Genomic DNA, 20,587 nt, shown 5'->3' with positions numbered 1-20,587 from the left:
TAGCTGGGTTTGGCTGCAGACTAGATTTAGCCTTTGGAAGATTGGAGGGGGAAATATATACACACACACACACACACACACACACACACACACACACACACACACACAGATTGAGATTGAAATATTTCTTCTTTTCCTGCCACAGTTTTGACACTGGTTCGATCTTGACATGGCAAAGCTTCTACAGCTCCTGCTGTTCACCAGGCAGTGGTAACATGTTGGTTTTGGCAAATACATGATATGGGCACAAATAGAGATTGACAAGGGATCATTGAGAGCTGTGCCTTGAGCTGTAATTTCTGTCAAGGGGGTAGAAGATGGATGCAATGAGGCCTCCACCCGGTATACTGGGGATTGGGTGGCAGAGATCCCCTGGCCCTCACCTCCTACTTCTTCCCTACCTTCCTCCCTTGTAGCACTTTGTTACATGTACTACTGGATGCTGGACCCAGAATAGATGTATTTGTCACTCATAATTATGTGTTTAATATATGTCTCCTCCATTTGACTCTAAACTCCTTGAAAGCAGGGTCCTTGTCTGTCTTGATCACTGTAGTATCCCCACTACCTAGCAGCAGTTTGCCACAGAATACATACTTAATAAATGCTTCCTGAATGAAGGAATGGATGAATTGTCTTTCTAGACAAGCTCTTCCTCTTCATCCTACGTCCATCCCAAGCCCCACCCATAGCCAACTTCTAGCTCTTCCCTGAATATGCAATGCTCTCTGCCTTTTCCTAGTGCTCCTCTCCACTTTTCCTGAAATTGTACTTCTCCATCCCGTCTTCCTGATGAGAATTCTTACTCTTTACACACTCCCTAAGAAGCCTTATCATGTCCACCACCACCTACAAATTGAGGGCTCCTCATATCTGCAAGCTGGCCCACAGAGCCTTCTCTCCTTAGTTCAGATCCAGATTTCCAACTACCAGCTGGACGTTTCTATCCAAGTATTCCCACAACATCTCAAACTCAACATTCGTAATACTGAATTCATCATTTGTACCCCAATTCCGTTCCTGGGACCTTTGGTTCAGTAACGGGCTCCTCCTTCTCCCACTCCTCACACAATACATCAATTTTACCTCTAACTACTTCTTCAGTTTATCAGCCCTTCTCTACTCCCACTGACACAACCCAAGTTCAGGCTCATCCCTCCCCTGCACCACTGAAACAGCTTCTTCTCGGTCTGTTGTCCTCATCAGAATTTTCCTTTGTTCTGTCGCCATAACTGACTTCTAAAACTAAAATCCTGAGCAATGAAGTTCTTCCTAACCTGCTGCAGAAACTCCAAACAAAGATGTCCAAGATCAGGCTTCTCCAGCTTCGGTTTCCACAGCCTTACAGCCCTGCCAGTCGCACAGCACACAAACAGATGGTTAGACTCAGTCCTTTCGAGACCACGCATTCTTGAATACGGCACGAACCTGAGAAGGAGAGGCCTGTTCAAAGGTGGGGACATCCTCTGTTTGGCTGTCTGTATAGATTTGTTCCTTCTGTGATATAACAACTCAAGTCGGGGATGGGCTGTGTGATATTATCACTGGGAATTGTGTGAGTAAAGGGATACAGCAATTTCTACCTTTCACTTTACCAGCTTCTTTGCACGATGGTGACTTAACCCGTGGTGTGCTGGGAGCTGGCTTGAACTGGCGGATGAGAGCTGATGGTGAAAGTTCAGGAATTTTATAAGCTACTTGTCGAACACAGCTATTATTATTTTTTTCAATGTTTATTTACTTATTTAGAGGGAAGAGCACACACGAGTGAGCACAAGCAGGGTAGGGGCAGTAAGGGAGGGAGAGAGGGAGAATCCCAAGCAGGCTCCGCACTGTCAGTGTAGAGCCTGATGCAGGGCTCGCTCTCATAATCCATGAGATCATGACCTGAACTGAAATCGGGAGTCAGACGCTCAACTGACTGACCCACCCAAGCACCCTAAACACAGATATTATTAAAGTTAACATATAAACTGAGAAATCATATTAGAAACAGAGGTAAAAAATACTGAAAACCTCATCAATTCTTTATTATTTTACATTTTGCTATTATCTGTGCTCATAATGTTATTTAGTACCCTTGTTTGCTGGAAATACTATATAATGGTGGGCACGTGTCTTCTCAACTTCCGATTCAGCGATGTCAGGATGGTAGCTGGTCATTGCCATTTGCACCGTGGAAATCTATAAATGCTACAAATCGGGACCTTTCCCACTAGCCTCACCCCATGAGCATCCCTGCACACCAGGAGGCTGGATCCATGTACCGTAACCTGGGAAAGGTGGCCAACTTTTCAGGACATTGACACTTTTCAGAACTTTTCAAGACATTGAAACCTTGCAAATTCCTTCAGCATAGGAACTCATATCTAACAGGACAACTGATAAGTATTTTTTAAAACTAAAAGCCAGGAATTCTGTGGTTGAAGCCAGATAAGGAATGATAGTTTGCGCTAATGGTTGCATCCAATGGATGCAGTCTTTTGTCCCCACTGGTTATTGATAAAGGTTATTAGTAGCCATTATACAAGGGCCTGCTCTATCCAACCTGGGAATTCTGCCACCTATGTGACAAACTTAGGTCTTGCCCTGGAATGTTTCCTGAGGCTAGGACCCTGATGCCCAGGACTTTGCCTTCACTGTATGCAACCACAGCTATTCTTCTGATTCCTTGGGAACCAGGCCACCTAATTTTTTATTTTTTTAAAAATTTTTTTAATGTTTATTTTTGAGAGAGAGAGAAGGTGAGGGGCAGAGAGAGGGAGACACAGAATCCGAAGCAGGCTCTAGGCTCTGGGCTGTCAGCACAGAACCCGACACTAGGCTCGAACCCATGAGCCGTGGTGAGATCATGAGCTGAACTGAAGTTGGACCATTAACTGTTAACCAACTGAGCCACCCAGGCACCCTGTGGCCACCTTCTTTTTAAATGTTTATTTACTTTTGTGATAGAGGGAGTACAAGCCAGGAGGGACATTCCTTGACAGTGTTCAGAAGGGGGTAGACTGCTTTCTGATACCACCATGAGCTGTGATGACTTTGTCAAGCTTTATGTAGTTTGTATTAAGAAAGCAAAACTTTTTTTTTTTTTTTTCCAGATCAGTGTTCTTCTTCTTATTTTTTAAGTTTGTTTATTTTGAGAGAGAGAAAGCATGAGCAGGGGAGTGGCAGAGAGAATCCCAAGAAGGCACCTCGCTCTCAGCCCCCGCCGGGGCTTGAACTCCCAAATTGGGAGATCACAACCAAGTCCACGAAAGCTTGGAAGCTTGATCCACTCGAGTAACCCAGGCGCCCCTCCGCATCAGTGTTTTAAAATTACACTCAGCCGGGCACCTGGGTGGATCAGTCAGTTAAGCGTCTGACTTCGGCTCAGGTCATGAGGTCCTGATCTCGCGGTTTGTGAGTTCGAGCCCTTCGACTCTGTGCTGACAGCTTCTGTGTCTCCCTCTCTCTCTGCCCCTCCCTTGCTCACGCTCTGTCTCTCACTGTCTCAAAAATAAATAAATAAAAAACATTAGGGGCGCCTGGGTGGCTCAGTCGGTTAAGCGTCTGACTTCGGCTCAGGTCATGATCTCACAGTCCACGGGTTTGAGCCCCGCGTGGGGCTCTGTGCTCACAGCTCAGAGCCCGGAGCATGTTTCAGATTCTGTGTCTCCCTCTTTCTCTGCCCCTCCCCTGTTCATGCTCTCTCTCTCTCTGTCTCAAAAATAAATAAATGTTAAAAAAAAAAAATAAATAAATAAAAATAAAAAACATTACAATTACATTCAGCAGTGTATAAATGAACAAAAATCTCTAGTCTGGCATGCAGCCTGCCTGAAAGATTACCCCAAATCTGCTTTTTCAGGTTTAGTGATTTATTTAGCACCAGTGCAGGCACGTATCCATCTCCGTGAAATCAGGAGATTCCCGAGTCTGCTGCTCACACCGCATTCAGGGAAGTGGTCTCAAGTCGGGAAAATCCTGGCGTCACATGCCCCACCCCTCCAGGTTCCTCAGCTCACCTGAATCTCAAGAATTCTTGGGCTGAGCAAGGCGGACACGATTCTCCCATTAAAAGCTAGGGGGGCATGTGACCAAAAGAAGCCGGGAAAGGACGTGGCTCCCCCAGCGGGGCCAGTGGAGGTGAGCGGAGACCCGGAGGCAGGCGGGGAGGCTGGGGCTCCCACCAGGAGCTCTGTTCACTCCAGGGTCTGTGGAAGCCCAGCCCTCAGCTCCCATTGGTGGCCGCTCCCCGCCGGGGGGGAGGGGGATAAAGCCAGATACTAAGGGGCTGACGCCAGTGGCCCTGTCCCTCCCTCTGTGGCCTGGCCCGAGATGGGTGTGAGCCTCCTGCTGCTGGGCCTCTCCTTGTTGCTGGGCTTCCTGCAAGGTGAGCCAGTGCAGGGCCTCTGGAAGGACCTTGGGCACTGGGGCTGGGTGCTCTGTGCGTTGGTGGGTCAGGGGGAGGTGAGGAGCAAGGCACCAGGGCCTAACCTTAACCTCAGGCGATCGCCGTCTTCACCTCCTCGCCCCACTGTTTTTCCTCCGTCTCTGCCTTCCCTCTCCGATGTTTCCTCCACTTCTGTCACTGCTTTTTCCTTTCTCCTTTCTCCCCTCTTCCCACTTTTACTTCACCTCCTTCCCACCTCAGTTCTCATCCGATACTCCCCAGTTCCTCAAGCTTTCTTGCCGAGAGCCCTACATTTGCGTAAAAGGGAGCAAAGAAGGTTCTTTGTGGGTGGCGAAGGCAGTGGGGGCCGTCCAGAAGGATTGGGAAGATCGGTGACGGGCCATGTGAGGGGGTTGGCGGAGCTGCGGTGTAGGACTTGACCTTCAGCACAGTCCATCCCTGGGAGTAGAGGGGCATCCTGTCGTACTGGCCCGCTTGCCTCCTCCCAGGGGTGTGCCAAGCACCCAGAAATCCCCCGCTCTCAGCCCCCTCTTCAGGCCCCGGGAACCAGCCCCTTCCAGGCTGCGTGTGGCCCAGAAGGTATGCTCCCTGCTGATCTGCCAGGAGGCAGTGGTGGCCGAGGCTCATCATGCGGGTTTTGACTTTCCAGCTCTACCGTGTTTCCAGTGTCCACGAGTCAACGCCAGCGGGGTTTGCGAGACTGGGGAAAGTGTCTGCGAGACTCAGGGCAGCCAGCGGTGCTTCCTGAGGAAGGTCTACGAAGGTAGGTGGGTCCTGAGAAGTCACCTGGGTGACCCTTGCCTGATCCTGGGAGGGATCTCAGGATCCCTGGGAGGTGGCTCTCAGGAGCCCTGAGGGCAAAAGCAGAGAGTTTGGGAAGGAAGTTTTTCTTAAAAAGTTGGAAGGGGATTTCCTGGACTTGGTGCTGGACTGCCACTAGCCCTTGACTGGACCAGCAGACCTGTTAGGAGAAAAAGTGCTTGTTGAGGGGTCCCTGGGTCCTTGGGCCGTCCCCATGCTGCTCAGGGGTGGGAGGGACTGGCTAAGAAAATTCCAGGGGAGCTTGTGTGTGGTAGTGCTTTTGGGAACTGGTGGCCTTAGTTCAGGCAAGGTAAGGGGTTGGAGGAAGATGGCCCACAAGGGGCTCATCTCTGTCTTTGCAGGGTGGCCAATGTCCCTTATTACCTGGCAGCCCGACTCCTTAGGACTCTGTGCTGTTTCTCCTTATTCTCTGAATCCCCCATTCTTTCAACAAATGTTTATTGCTTTACCTCTTAAGTGGCAAACACTTTTGAACTTGGAAGTCACAAATCCGAGGTCCTCTTCTCTTGTCTTCCTCTCCAGATGACAGGCTCCTGTATGGATACCAGGGCTGTGGGGACCTGTGCCTCTCCATGTCTTTCTTCAGACAAAGTGTCCAAGTGGATTTTGTATGCTGTAATGACACCCCTTTCTGTAACAGATTTTAGAGACTTGGCCCTTTAGCCCTTTTCTCCCATTTAGCCCTTTTCTGTACTCCTGGAGCCTCAAAGGACGGGGCCATCCTTCCCCAGCACTGTTCAAGCCCCGAAGCCTGCTCCTACTAAGCTACGGGTGGTGACATTTCCACAGCTTCACCCACCAGACCGATGCTTCCTGTTTCCCATCGCCCCTGCTGCTCTTTTTCTCAGATTCCTGTCTCCCCCTCCCCTTTCTCTCTCTGTACCCACATCCCTCCTCGCTTCCCCTGTCATTGGCTGGCATATAACAAGCTCTCCCTCCTCCCCCTTTTCCTTCCTCTGACAAATATTTTCTGACGGCTAAGCCCGGGAGTTCGATGCTGATTAGAGAACAGTGAATAAAACAGACCTGATCTCTGTCCTCAATCAATGTGCCTTCATTTTAGTGGCTCCTTTTCTGCCAGGTGACCAGGGTCACAATAGCTCCAGTATCTTGCCTCGTTCTTACTCACAGGACGTAAGGCTGGAAGGGACTGCTTCACCAGCCCCTCTGTCTGTCACACACACACACACACACACACACACACACACTCTTTTTCTCTGTCTCCCTCAGTCTTCCCCCCCTTTCCACTGCGTAGCTTTTTCTGAATAAATCTTGCATCGTGGTGTTGCTTAGATTTTTGTTTTTATGTTTAAATTATATGAGTAAATATTCAATTTAGGAAAAATATAAAATAGTGACCAGAATAGACAATCCCACCCTACCATGCAGAGACATCCCTTGTTTTAGGGCTTATGGTATACCTCCTTAAGTTATCACATTTGCTTAAAATAAAGTGCCTTTTTTTCCTGCTGTCTTCAAGATTTGCTCTCTATCTTTGGTTGTAAGCAGTTTGATGTTTGTGGTGATGTTGTTTTCAGTGTTCATCTGTTACAGATTCTTTCAGCTTCTTTGGGTCTGTGTTTTGCTGCTTTTCATTATTTTTCGGAAATGGTGCCTATTATGTTTTTAAGTATATATTCCACCTCATTTTCTGTTTCTTCTCTGTCTGGGCAACTAATTGAGTATGTTAGAATGTTTGGTATCATCCTGCAGCTCTTGGATGCTGTGTGCTGGTTTATTATTGTTATTATTTATTACTTTATTACATCTACTCATGTTTCAGTCTAATTTCTATTGCCCAATCTTCAAGTTCACTGATTTTTTTCCTCCACTGTATTGAGTCTACCGATGAGCCCATGACAGAAATTCTTTACCTCTGATATTGTGTTATTTTATTTCTAGCATCTCCGTTTGACTCTTTCCTAGAGATTCTGTTTCTTCTTTCAAATCCTTCATCTGTTCATGTATCCTAACTTTTCTGTTCAATCTTTTTAACATATTATAGTTAATGTCCCTGATTAACAGTTCCAACAACAGGCCATTGCACAGTTCAGTTATGATAGTTACTTTATCTCTTAACAATGGGTTGGGTTTTTTTTTTTTTTTTTGCTTTTTTGTGTTTGTAATTTTTATTTATTTTTTTAATGTTTATTTATTTTTGAGAGAGACAGAGACAGAGACAGAGACAGAGTGTGAGCAGGGGAGGGGCAGAGAGAGAGAGGGAGACACAGAATCCAAAGCAGGCTCCAGGCTCTAAGCTGTCAGCACAGAGCCTGATGCTGGTTTTGAACCCATAAACTGCAAGATCATGACCTGAGCCGAAGTCGGACGCTTAACTGACTGACCCACCCAGGCACCCCTGTGTTTGTAATTTTTAAATCAAATGTTTGGCACTGGGGGTAGAATCGTAGAGCATGAGGTAACTATTACTGACACCTAGAAATGGACATGCTTATTTTTATAATTTTTTTAACTTTATTTATTTTGAGAGAGAGAGACAGAGAGAGAGTATGAGTGGGGGAGGGACAGAGAGAGAGAGAGAGACAATCCCAAGTAGGCCGTGCAGAGCCTAACATGGGGCTCGGTCTCACGAATCATGAGATCATGACCTGAGCCAAAATCAAGTCAGAGGCTTAACCCACTGAGCCACCCAGGCGCCCTGGTGCTTCTTTTTGAGTGAGACTGTCATTGTGAGGGGCTGAGGCAATCTCGTCGGACATTGTGACAGGTTACATTTTATTGTTGCTATTGTTACTTTCCATGTGCCCCAGGCTTCAAACTCCTCCAGTGATGGAATGTTGTTTTCTTGTGTTAGGGAGGGTTTCTCTTTCTGTTCATGCCCTCTTCCCAGCTATTAGACATCCCTGTATTCCTGCACCAACCAGGTGGCGGAGAAAAACCAATTTTCCCTCTACCTATCTGGATTCTTGGCTAAGACTGCCCTGTAAGAAAAGATTAAAGAAAAACAGAATTTAATAGCATGCTTGCCTCTTGTATACATGGGAGATTCCCAGGCGAACTGAGTGACTCTTCTCCAAACAGGCTCAAGCCACCACCTTAAATACCATCCCCAGCGAAAGACAAAAGAAGACATTGCAGGGAGAGGGCGGCAGTTACCAGGAAAAGCATAATCAACAAGGGTAAGGTTGTTGTACAGATTTAAGTCGTTGCCTTGTCCACTGTAAGACTTTCTAGAGATTTTAGTCATCTTCTTCCTGGTACACAGAGGGAGACCCCCTTACAAATGGAAATTTCCCTTATGAATGTACGTACTCAATCTTCAGAGCTTTTCCTATGTCTGCTGTGTCTTAAAAATAACCAGCTTAAAACAACCCTTATTCCAAAGACACTTATTTTAGGGAGCCATATTCTGCTCCCCCTCACTCCTCTCGCAGCATGATAATGCTGCTGCTTATCATTTGGTGCTGAATTTGTGGTTGTGAGTCTCTGTTTTCCTGGTTCAACTGCAATCTGAGCCTGTCTCAGAATGCCTGGGCCACTTTCAGTATGCCTGCCCCTCCTTTCTGTGGATTTCTGCCTTGTTCTAGGGCTAGTCTTAGGAGATAGTTTTTGGCCTTCTCAAAGAAGCAAAGATTTAAGAAAAAAAAAATTTTAATGTTTATTTTTGAGAGAAAGAGAGAGAGACAGAGTGTGAGTAGGGGAGGGGCAGAGAGCGAGGGAGACACAGAAGCTGAAACAGGCTCCAGGCTCAGAGCTGCCAAGCACAGAGCCCGACGAGGGGCTCCAACTCCTGAAACTCGAGATCGTGACCTGAGCGGAAGTCCGATGCTCCACCGACCGAGCCACCTGGACACCTCAGAAGTACAGATTTGTAAAAAATTGTTGTTTTACTTATCCTTATCCCAGCCACAATAGGACTTTGTGTCCTATGGTCAGGATTTTCTGCCCTTCTCCCAGAAATGTAAAGCATTTGCTTTAGAGGAAAAAAGGTCAAAGAAAGTAAGGGGGGCTGTGTGTCTTTTTTTAGCAGCTGCCGATCAGGTCTTGCGAGTCTGCAAGGCCTTGGGGTGGAGGGTGGGTCCGCCTTGCTTCTGATCTTTCTCATTAGCTCTGGGTAGAGATCTCTGGAATAGAGGTTGTAAGCAAGTACAAAATACTATTAGGTCTGGGGCCCTCATTTCTTTCCTACTGACACTTGAGTCCTCACTTGGTTTTTAATGCTTGTTAAAAGCTTAGCTAGTCAGTTCTTATGCCTTTTCTTTTCTTTCTTTCTTTCTTTCTTTCTTTCTTTCTTTCTTTCTTTCCTTCTTTCTTTCTTAGAGAGAGAGAGAGAGAGAGAGTGAGATCATGGGCTGGGAAGGGGCAGAGGGAGAGGGAGAGAGAATCTTAAGCAGGCTCCCTGCCCAGTGCAGAACTCGATCTCTGACTGTGAGATCATGACCTGAGCTGAAATCTATAGAGTTGGATGCCCAACTGACTGAGCCATCCAGGTGCCCTGCTTTTGTGTTTTACTCAGCTTTTATGGAGGCTACTTCTTTCCTCTGTGCTCTGCCACAGGTAAGCCAGTTTGTGTGTCTACTCACAGTTACCACGACTACCCATTTAATCAGTCTGTTCTTAAAATTGGCCCTTAAAAAATGTGGGTTTTTTTTTTTTGAGGCTTTTTTAGGGGCCCCATTCTGGGTCCTTTCTTGTCTCTATAAGCAAATTGACAGAGAAGAACTATTTTACTCAAATCATTCTTCTAGACTGCTTATATGATTTTTGGAGAACTCGGGCTCTGAGGCCAAAGTCAGCTCAGTCCTGAGAGATTCATTTCTTTGAAGTCTCACCCTGACTCTGTCTACAAAGGATCCAGTCCAGAGGACTCTCCCAGTTCATAATGTTTGCCTCCCTGGATTATGAGGGATTGAGAGTTGAACCTCTGGACATCAGAGCCTACTGCCTATGCAGTGGTTCTTTTGAGAAAGAAAATAAACATTAACTACCGTCATAACACAAACTACAAAAGTTAAACCATGACAAAAATCTCACTGTGGGACTACAGGGAAAGACTGCCACAGCTTCCCGCTGGGTGAGTCAGGCCTGCAAACACAAGGTGGAAACCATACTCCTCTAGCATCTTGTTATCTTGATGGTATGGAAGCCAAAAGCCAGTTGCCCCAAGATGTACCACTCCGGCATGCAGATTATTTTGAGCTGAAACAATCAAGGCCCAAAATACTCAGGAAGAAATTTTGATTTTCCTTCTAAATGCCTAAAAAGAATTTAGATAGAATACTTGTTCCAAGAAGAAAATTGTCACCATAGATAACTACATTATAATATGAACTAGGAATAGTAGACAGGGAGGAATTTAGCAAAGTCTGTTTGCTAAAATTCCTCTCTACCTCCCATTGTTTCTGTATGGCCCAGCAATAAATTTGCTGATAAATTTGCTAATAAATTTGCTAATAAAACATTCGCTCTTTCTCAACTTCCTGTGAATTGTTTTCTTTCCCTTTGAAGTCCCAGACCCCTACTCCCTTCTCCTCAGTTAAGGATAACATAAATATGTCATTGTGCCTAACTATCCTTGAAATCTCATGTCTATGTGAACTCCCCATATGTACGTGAGTAAATTTGATTTTTTTCCTCTGTTAATCTGTCTCATGTCAACTTAATTTGTAAACCACCTATAAGAATCTTGAAGGGCATAGGAAAATTTTTCCTCCCCAACAGTGCATTTGGGGGAAGAGGCTCTGCAATGTGAAATATTTATGATTAGCAGAATGGGTGAGAAGTTCTGAAATAATGAGGAGACCAGCTAGCTACATGGCCTACGTATGTCGCTGACAGGAAGTGCAGGTGGCTGACGTGGGGACAGCTGCACAGGGTAGGTTCTCTCCCCAGGCTCACAGGGTCAGGATAACCTGAGATTACAAGTGAAGCTGGTAGACAGCAGGCTTTTCATCCGGGTCCCACACACACATCAGCATCTCCCGAAGACCAGCTAGCAGTGCTCCCGTGAGCTCCCGCCAGGCCTGGGTCTCTGCCCCCCCCAGGGGCTCTGCCCGGCCCCTCTCCTCTCACTGGAGCATAGAGACAAGCCAGGGGTTCTGCCAGCGAGCAGAATCTATAACCTGTTTTCCTTTTGTAGAACATTCAACTCTAGGACAAAAACTATTTTGTGGCAGGATACTTAGCTGGCCTGTGAAACTCTTTTTGTCTTTCCTCTCTCCCCTTCTCACATAGCTTCCACTTTCTTCTAAGAAGTTTCCAGTCCATTTTATGCCTGCCCTCAGGGAGGATTTTGGGGAAACACAAACCGAAGTAGTTTGAGAACACACTTCTCTGCTGGTTTCTCTGGAAGCCTGAAGCCCTTGGCAGGATTGCCCAGATGGAGGGGAGAGGTTGGATGCCTGGGGGTCTTTAGGAGAATGGGGTCACTTCTCCCACCTTGTTTCTGGCAGCGCCTACAGGAGCGGGTGACCTCACAGGGGTATGGCTGATGGTAACTCAGAAGGTGGCTCCTCATCCCCATGGATTTCAGATTCGCCAGGAACCAGTGAGGCCCCAGCCTGAAACCAAAACGGACCGGGAGCATCAGCATGGGCAAATATTTCCCCTGTAAGTTCTGGCAAAAATTCATGAACTTCCAATTATGTGTCTCTTTAGACATTCTTCCTGGAGGAAATGAGAGGTGGGATGAAGCCCCAAAATAACAGAGATGGAATTATTTACCATCCCGGCAGTTGGGTGGGTGTCAGATTAGAGATGACTTTAAGAGAATGAGAAATGAAGTTTCTCTTGGACACGAGATTATAGTAACAACACATCCATACTTACTATGCCTATACTTCTTGCCCTAGTAGACTTTCAGAGAGTCCTCAAAAATCACGTGTAAGTAAATTTATTTTCAATTCAGGTGAGTCTCAGCCCCCTCCTAGTTTCTTAGGTCTTATCATACCTCCCTTGAATGTTGGACAACTAAGGCCCTCACACAGTGCCATCCTATCCCTGGTCCTATATTTTCTGGTAAACAAGGCTGTGTGACTGGTGTGTGGGAAGGATGGGGACAGGGTAGGAAACTTCTCATAACTTCCTGCACAACTCAGATTTTATGCCTAAGGAATTAAGGAGGTGTGATCACTCCGATGCCTCAGATCCTAGGGGCAGCCGGTGTAGCACAGGTCTCCTGGTCACAGCCTGTGTGCTGGTCCTGCCTCCCTTACACTCAGAGATGTGCCAAGACTGGACTCACTTGTAGTGCAGGCTACTGGGGGGATGGTCTTCTTCCCACACAGTCTATCAAAGGAAATACCATCCAAGCCCGCTGCTGCCAGAAGCCCCCACTGCTCTCTGGGATGTTGAGGCAACTGGAGCCCAGAGAAGGAGGGGCCAACAAGAAAGTGCCTATGGCTCTGAGTGTTTCCTAAGGAAGGAACAGTAATGTTCCAAGTAGACAGTGATGTTGGTCCTAGTGTGCACCTGCTTGTAGAGGCAGCAGGATGCCCAGCCTCTGTTTATCTCCTCATGTTCCCTGTTCCTCCCAGATGCAGACAGGCTAGAAAGCAAGGGTTAGGGTGATGGTCCTTGTGGCCTTGGTCTCTGTGTTCCTAGTCCTGCTACCTGGAACTCATGTTGATCTGGGAGAAGCCCGAACATAAATGTTCTTTTCCTGATCCTGAGGGAGACAGCAAAGACTGAGAAGGGCAGAGAGTATTGTACCTCGTGGCAAAGATACCTTTGCCGACCAGAGGACCCAGATGTAGGCCTCGTGGCTGCAGTTGTCCGTGAAGGGTAGGTGGTCTTGGGGCAATGGGAGCAGGGTCCACGTTTTCAGTGGCAGAGGTTGGGAGATCCAAACTGACAAAGAGACGAGGCCAGTGGTGTCTAAGGCTGTAGAGAAATCACAGAAGAGTTGGGCCCTGCTGATGAAGTTGGTAGAACAGCCAAGAAGGGGACAACCCTTCCCTTGTCCTTAAGGGGTCAGGAGTCAGCAAAAAGTGGAAAGGAGAAAATTCCACCAATGCTACAGAGAAGTAACAGAATGGCTTCATGTGCTCTGGGAGGCTCCTCCTCACAGGGCCTCCTGAGGCCAGAGGGGCGGAGAGTCCGGGGGACAAAGAGCAGGAAGGGGACATGAATTTCCCCTTGGCTGAATCTGCCACTGCTGTGTCGGGGGGACCTGAGGAGACTTCTGGGGAAGTCTCCACTCTAGCCATGATCGGGGTGTTGGCTCAGGCTGCGGTGTGTGTGTATGTGGGGGGTGGGGGTGGGGGTGGGGGAGGCCAAACCCCAGGTGTGTCTGAGGGATTCGCCACTTGGGGCGCTTCCAATGTTTATGTGACAAGTGAGCCGCACCCGGGACAAGAGCATTTTTGATAGGATCTGAAACTGTGGCCAGACAGAGGCTGCACTGCCCTGAGCTTCACGTGGCCACAGAGGGCAGGGCGTTCAGGACACTGGGCGCCAACGTTGTCCCCCCGTCTCTCCCTAAGTCCCCAGGAGCATTTGCGACTGGCTGTTCCCTCCTTCTTGAGAACCCCTTCTGGGTATTGTACCCTTCCCTCTCCTCTCCTACCTATCTGTGCCTTTCAATCTCCCAAAGCAGAGAAAAATGACAAGGACAACAAATGTATGAGGAATTCTTAGAGATGTGGAAGGTCAAACTAGAGTGCATACCAACCCACAGCATTCCAGAAAAAAAAAAAAAGATGAATAGGAAGAATTTAATAAGGAAATATGAAATAACAAAAAATTTCCAAATAATCTGAAATGAGACATAAATCTTCCAATAGCAGGTGTCTAGCAAGTGTCAAGGGAGAAAAACCCCACTGGACACATCATTGTGAAATTTAACAAGCGTATTTTATTTTATTTTATTTTATTTTTTTAATATTTATTTAGTTTTGAGAGAAGGAGGGAGACAGAGGGTGAATGGGGGAGGGGCAGAGAGAGAGAGAAGAGACACAGAAGCTGAAGCAGACTCCAGGCTCTGAGCGGCCAGCACAGAGCCCAGTGAGAGGTTCGAACTCACGAACCATGAGAGCATGACCTGCCGAAGTCGGAAGCTTAACCAACTGAGCCACCCAGGTGCCTCGAAATTTAACAAGTATACAGAAAAGACACTACTCTTTACTAGAGAGAAGAGCAGATCAACTTCAAAAAAGTTTAACTGACATTTTTCTTGTTAGTAGAAGCACTGGATGCTGGAGACAATGGAATAAAGCCTTACAATTCTCAAGGGGTCTCCCAGGTTGACAGAGGAATATTCAATCTTCTCCAGCCATCACTTCCTTCCGTGACTCAGAGGTGGGGGGATTGGGTATAAAGAATCTGTCACAGTGCCCAGCAGTTGGTGTGTGTGAGTAGTTAGTAATAAGTATTAGTACCCTCACTCACCCTGTGCTTTGAGAATTCAGGGCTCAGCAGACACGCTCCCTGACCACCTTCAGCCCTGCCAGACCCCTATCCTGCCTATGAGCACAACCAGCACCTATGGCGTGCTGTCCAGGTCTCCAAAGCTTTTGTTCTCTTTATGTGTCTAGATGGATTAGCATGTCCCTCGAGGATAAGAATCTGCCGCCAAAAGATCTACCCAGACTTGAGAGGCTGAGGGCTCAATAGCACTTTGTTAGGGGTGTTGTAGCGACGGAAAGAACCATCCCTGGGCTCCCGGTGAGCCCCCTCCCCACCTGTACAACCCCACCCAGCAGCTTGACAGCAACAGCATGAAGAAAAAAATAGGTAAATGGGACTTCGTCAAAATTAAAGACTTTTTGCTTTCAAGGACACTCTCAAGAAGGTGTAAGCCAAAGATGAGAGAAAACGTTTGCCAATTATACACCTGAGAAGAACATAGCATCCAGAGTGTGTATACATATACATATATATATATATACTATAAACTATTTTCATTACTTACTATAATAAACACGTAAAGAATACTTACATCTGAACAATAAAAAAAATCCACTTCAAAATCAGGCAAAACACTTTTGAACGGGCGCTTCTCCAAAGAAGACACATAAATGCATAAAAGTCCAAATAAAAGATGCTGAGCAACGTTAGTCATCGGGGATTCGAGTCAATAACACAGCGAGATAGCAAGTTTACACGAGCCACAGGGACTAAAATAAACAGATGGGCAATTACATATGTTGGTGAGAAGACAGAGAAATTGGAACCCTCGTTCATGGTTGGTGGGAACATAAAATGGTGCGGCCACAAGTTCAACAATGAAGTACCACGTGACCGCGCAATTCGGGTCCCAGGCACATACCTGAGAGAGCTGAAAACAAGCCTGTGCAAACTCCCGCACACAGGTGTTGATGGCAGCACAATGCATAAAAGCCAAAGAGTAGGAAAAAACAAGATGGCTGTCAACTGAGGCATGACTAAGCAGAGTGTGCATATCCCTACAGTGGATACTAATCGGCAGTGCAGGGAAAAGAGGTCCTGATACACGCGACCACACGAACGAACCTTGGAAAGAGCTTGCTAAGTGAAAGAAGCCAGATTCAAGGCGACAACATTGCCTGATGTCATTTACTGAAATGTCCAGAGGAGGCAGATCCATAGAAAAGGAAAGTGGATTAGTGGCGGCCAAGGCCTGGGTGTAGGTGGTTAAGGGCAGTGACAGCTAATGGACACAGGATGTCTGCGGTGATGAAAATGTCCTGGGTTAGGTAGTGGCCGTGGTTGCCCGGCTGAGAGAGCACACAGGAACCCACGGATCTGTACACAGTGAAAGAGTGAACCATATGATGCATTAATAATATCCCAATGAAAAAGGAAGGAAGGGAGGGCAGAAGGAACTAAGGAAAGAAGGAAAGGAGGAAATAGACAGAGAAAGATGGGAGAAGTGGGGGAGAAAAGGAAGCCCAGGGTTTAAGTCCCATCAGAGGTAGGAGAGGAGGAGATCAGGCTGAGGGAAAGAAAGGGCATCATGAATGCAGGACCTGGACGGGCTCAGGAGGGGCTGTTGCCCTGTTTCCCGGCGAGTCAGGGGAGACCCTGTGCTGTCCGAACCAGGCGGTCCCGCTGTCTGTGCTCCTGACCGTCTTCAAAACCAGAGCCTCTGCCCCCAGCCCTCTTCCACCCGGAGAACAGTGATGTCACTGACACTGAGGAGCACGGGTCACAAGGCAGAGAGCAGCTTAATGGTTCACTTCCCTGCCGGAGAGACGGAGAAGACATCACGAGGTCGGAACAGGGATGCGTGCTGGTCAAGGTGCAGCACGTCCGCGCCCAGCAGGACTCCTCCCAGCAGATCGTGGCATAGGAGAGGGTTGTGTGTCTGCTTTGCCAGCAGACTTGTGCGTTCAAAACACCAACTCCCTGTCCCGAGTCACACTGCTTGTCAGAGACATCGCTTGTCACCTCCATTAACTCCTGGAGGGTGCCAACAGGGGGTCCCCAGCACTGCCCTGCTTCCAGGTGGTTGGCAAACACCTGCACCTGCCCTACCAAGGTGATGTCACAGAGAGGACTGAGCCAGCTGGCCCCTTCCCTCCCCTTCCAGAAACATTCGCAGAAATTCAGAAACCGGACTTCTGCACTAAACAGACCATGAACAATCATGTGACCAGTGTGCAGTGAAAATAAGATCCCTGCTGGCTCGGCACCGGGAACCAGGTGGACCTGCGGCTTGCTCCCCGCTTTCCCTTTCCCCAGGGAGGGCCCAGTTCTCACTGCGTCGGGGGCTCTCAAAGGATTGTAAGTTCCTTGCCCTTCACCTTATTACCCAGCAAGCACGTGGAGCTCCCGGCCCCTTCTCAGACCTGGCTCTCAATCTCCTGCTGAAAGATGCATGAGGGAAGCAGGATGGGGGTGCCATAGGGACTGGGGTTCTGGAGGGTTCTGGAGGGAAAGTGCCCAGGTCTAATCCCGGGGCTGCCATGCATTAGCTGTGTGACCTTGGGCAAATTCCACAACCTCTCTGCCTCCAGGGTAACACGGGCATGAAACCCCCCACCCCCACCCCCGTGCGTCCTTAGGGAGTTCATATGAAACAGTGGCTGCCACCCGAGGTGCTCCTCACCAGTCACGGCCACCAGGTGGTGATGTCATGGGGAGTGTTTTACCACTCCCCATGCCGATGCCAACTCTTGAGCTTAGCAAGTCTAAACAAGCAAATATGTAAATAAGTAAAGTACAATGAGACAAAAATCTTTCAAATGATTTCTGCTTCTTCAAAACACAACAGAAACAAAAACAGAGAGAGGTGAGACAACACAGAAGATGGCTGTTGGGCCACCACTCTCCTGATTGTGGCTGCCTGACTCACACCTGTCGTCCGGACGCCTGTCCGGGGCCTTCACTTAGGGAGCCCTCAGGAGGTGTCCGTGCCTGCATGTCCCTTGAGGGTCAGCATCTCAGGCTCCTCCAGTGTGAGCTGAGATGATTGTGTCTGTGCTGCATCCTGATGGCATAGGTGACCGTCTTCCCTGGCCACTCTCTGCCCTCACACATGGACCTCAGTGACCTGTGGATTCAGGTGGGGCAGGTGGAGGGGTCTTACCTCCACCCGCAGTCAGATCATAGTGAGCAGGACTGCCCCCTGCAGGCAGCCTCTAGAAGTGCAGGCACACATTCAGCCTGGCCCTTGTCCAGCCACTGTGGGCCTTGGGCAGCATCTTGGATCCCATCGTGGTTCAGAGACTTTCCTCCTTCCTGTGCGTGCAGAGTGCACATTGTGACTCGAAGGCACAACTCACGTGGATTTCCAGGGCGCCTGCCGGGCCTCCTTCCCCCTCTCCCGCAGACACCCACCAGTCCTGCCAGCTCTCCCTAGAGAGGTATGGTCTACTCAAAACCTTCCTCTGCAGGCCCTGGCTCTGTAGGTGCAAGGAAACCCCTGTTTCAGTGACTCTGTCCCCCAGCAGGTGCTGCTGGCTGGGATCAGTGTCCATGGAATTCTGTCTCTGCACTTTGAGCCCATTGGGAAACAGGGGCTCATCGGAGCACCTCTGCCCCCGGCCTGCTCTCTCCTCACCAGGAGGCCTCCAGGCCATGCGGAAATTCTGTGTCCACACGTGTGGGGGGGAGATGCACGTGACTGTCTCTCGTGGTCACTGTGGGTTCCAAGGTCTGCCTTTCCCTGGTCTCGTGACCTCACAACACCTCACCTCCCACGGCTTCCCTCGTGCCTGAGCCCTCCCCACCCCCACCAGGAAAGTAGACCCTTTTCTGAGTTTCACCCCCTGACCTTCAACGTAGTAGAGGGCATTTGTGCACACAGGGGCTTTGAGGGTCTAGGATTTAACAGAGGAGTTGTACACAGCAAGGTGCTCGGCTCCCTCAGCACTCCTCTCGCCTCCTCCCTTCCCCCTCTGTGCTCTTGAGCCCTGTAACCACAACCTGGCCAGAGGCTGGCTCCTAGGACGAGGAGGAACAGTTTCCTTCCCTTCCCCTCTGGCTCACCCTGGTCCTACCTCCCACATTTACCCACTCAGCCATCTCCCTACCAAAACTAAGGTCTCAGCTTTTAGGAAAGGATACGGTTGAAGGTGCCTTTTCTTCTTCCTCTTCAGCAGGGACGTCAATCCCTCTAAAGACAGTGTTTTCAAAGTCAGTGTTTTCAGTGATACTGTTTGTGTCTGTTACATGATTGTGTTCATGTGATTAATCTGTAACACACACCTCTGCCAGCGTCTCAGGTCTCCCCGAAAGGCGTTTTATCAGGAGACGGAAGCCTACTTGGGAGGCTGTCTGCGAACCTGAGGTGCAATGTGTGTGAGGGCGGACAGGACAGGGTCTGATCTTTGTCACCACGGGACGAGCTCAGAGCCCAGTTCTGACCGAATTTTTCTTAAGCTTCTCAGGCCACTGCTGCTGAAGCCAGGCTCTAAGCTGACACACAGGCAGCCCTGTCCGTCCCTATCTGTACTCCCCATCCATCTGTACTTTCAACATTAAGCGCGGACTCTCTGACCTGCCCTCAGGGGCTGGGCCAGACTTTGGTGCAGACACTGACGTGTGCGTGTTCCGAGTCGTCACAAGGGGGCGCCACCGACCGGCTCCTCCTGCCCTGATTTGGGAGGCTTGGTCTCAGCAGTGATCTCAGAGGCAGTATTTGGAAAGTGTGCATTTTGCTTCTCTTGACTGCAAAACTAAGCGGGAATGGAAACCACAAATGGTGGTACCAGATAAGAAATACAGTTTCTGTAACAGTGCCTGATTTGAAAGTGAAAAGCGGCGACTTGGGCACAAGTGGCACCTGTGGCTTCCATTGGAGGCTCATGGGACCTCGTCAGGGGCTTCATGAGCACTTGTGCAGATAATTGCACAGAAGGAATGGGATTGAGACACTGAAAGTAGTATAGCAACTACATTGTGTCCAAGGGATGGCATTAACTTGCTATTTCCAGTTATGTAGGAATAGACACCTGGTTATAACGCGAAGCTACTTTTCACATTAGTTTTCATGTACATTTTCAGGATCCATTGTGCCTGGAGCCCGCCTGAGCTGGCAGGAGGATCTGCCCTGAGCTGAGCCCCTACCCTTTCAGACCACGTTTGCCAGGTTTTTGGTGGAAAACCCCCAGCCCTTAAGCCTGTCCCAAGACCCCAGGGGAACTGTCAGTGGCGGGGAGCGGTACCCGGACCACGTGGACGGGGCCCGTCTGCTAGTTTGGTCCTTTCCCCAGTCCAGGCCATGGGAATTGGGGGTGGTGCACACGGGCCGTCTCCCATCCAGGACCCAGTGCGTTCTCTGTTACTGCCCATAGATGCAGGTGCACCTGTCTGTCCCCGTTGGTGGAGATAAAGGCTCCCACTAATGGGGCTCTTGGAGGCCAAAGAGCCACAAAAATTGGTGGGCTTTGGGTGAACACTTAGAGCTTCAGACCCCTTGACACCAAACCCAAAGACTCCTGCGTTCGGATGAGCTGGTCGTGGCACCAGTCAGATTGGCAGGAGGGCACCGCCCCACCCCGACGTCTAGAGGACGTCCGTGCAGGGAGGTGCATGTAAAACACACTGCACGACCCACCCCGCGGCACAGGCCTTGTAGGTGATGAGTTGGGATCCAAGAAACCCAGAGGTTCCCTAAGTGGATGCTTAACTCTAAAGACTCACATGTGCCTTCTCCGGGCACACCTGCTTAATTTATGTCTCCAAACTGTAAGTCCTGGAAGCTATAAATATCTACCAAAATGACGCCAGGTACTGTGGCCTGAGAACTCGTTTTGGGAGGCATCTCAGTAAGGGTCCCCCAAACGGTGCTCCCCACCCATTGAGGAAAAGATATAACCGGAGAGAAATGTGGGTTGAGCTGAATTTGTGGCTCAGCGTCCTGCCGAACTGCTGCTGGCCTTCAGGATAATGGCAACGGCCATAAGGAGGAACTTTAAATTAGACAAGAAAATGTAAGAGGAGCACTTGAAAGACGGGGATTCAAAATTAAACACACAGGATGGGATA

At 48.7% G+C, this 20,587-nt stretch overlaps 1 protein-coding gene and 1 long non-coding RNA gene across 3 annotated transcripts; one reads left to right on the top strand and one right to left on the bottom strand.

Annotated features, from left to right (window-relative positions):
* The first annotated feature begins 4,265 nt into the window (after positions 1–4,265).
* On the top strand, positions 4,266–8,723 carry LOC109257355 (protein PIP-1-like). Of its 2 annotated transcripts, none has more exons than XM_053899238.1 (3): positions 4,266–4,372; positions 5,043–5,156; positions 8,258–8,723. In XM_053899238.1, exons 1-3 carry the CDS (start codon positions 4,318–4,320, stop codon positions 8,344–8,346), a joined length of 258 nt encoding a protein of 85 aa, XP_053755213.1. In that variant the 5' UTR covers positions 4,266–4,317; the 3' UTR covers positions 8,347–8,723. The 2 variants fall into 2 exon arrangements, with proteins under 2 accessions (XP_053755213.1, XP_053755212.1); XM_053899237.1 differs by lacking the exon at positions 8,258–8,723 and adding an exon at positions 5,738–6,509.
* A 278-nt stretch (positions 8,724–9,001) lies between these two features.
* LOC128776112 (uncharacterized) lies at positions 9,002–16,326 on the bottom strand. The gene is made up of 3 exons (XR_008421036.1): positions 16,123–16,326; positions 12,887–13,057; positions 9,002–9,300 (listed from the first exon to the last, which is right to left on the bottom strand). It is a non-coding gene; the product is annotated as an uncharacterized LOC128776112 (long non-coding RNA).
* Positions 16,327–20,587: the final 4,261 nt, after the last annotated feature.

Source organism: Panthera pardus, unplaced genomic scaffold, assembly GCF_024362965.1.
Source record: "Panthera pardus isolate Hobbes unplaced genomic scaffold, ASM2436296v1 HiC_scaffold_12, whole genome shotgun sequence".
In the NCBI taxonomy this organism is placed as follows: Eukaryota; Metazoa; Chordata; class Mammalia; order Carnivora; family Felidae; genus Panthera; species Panthera pardus.
The sequence above is the reverse complement of the archived record's forward strand: the minus strand, read 5'-3'. Positions and strand labels throughout refer to the sequence as shown.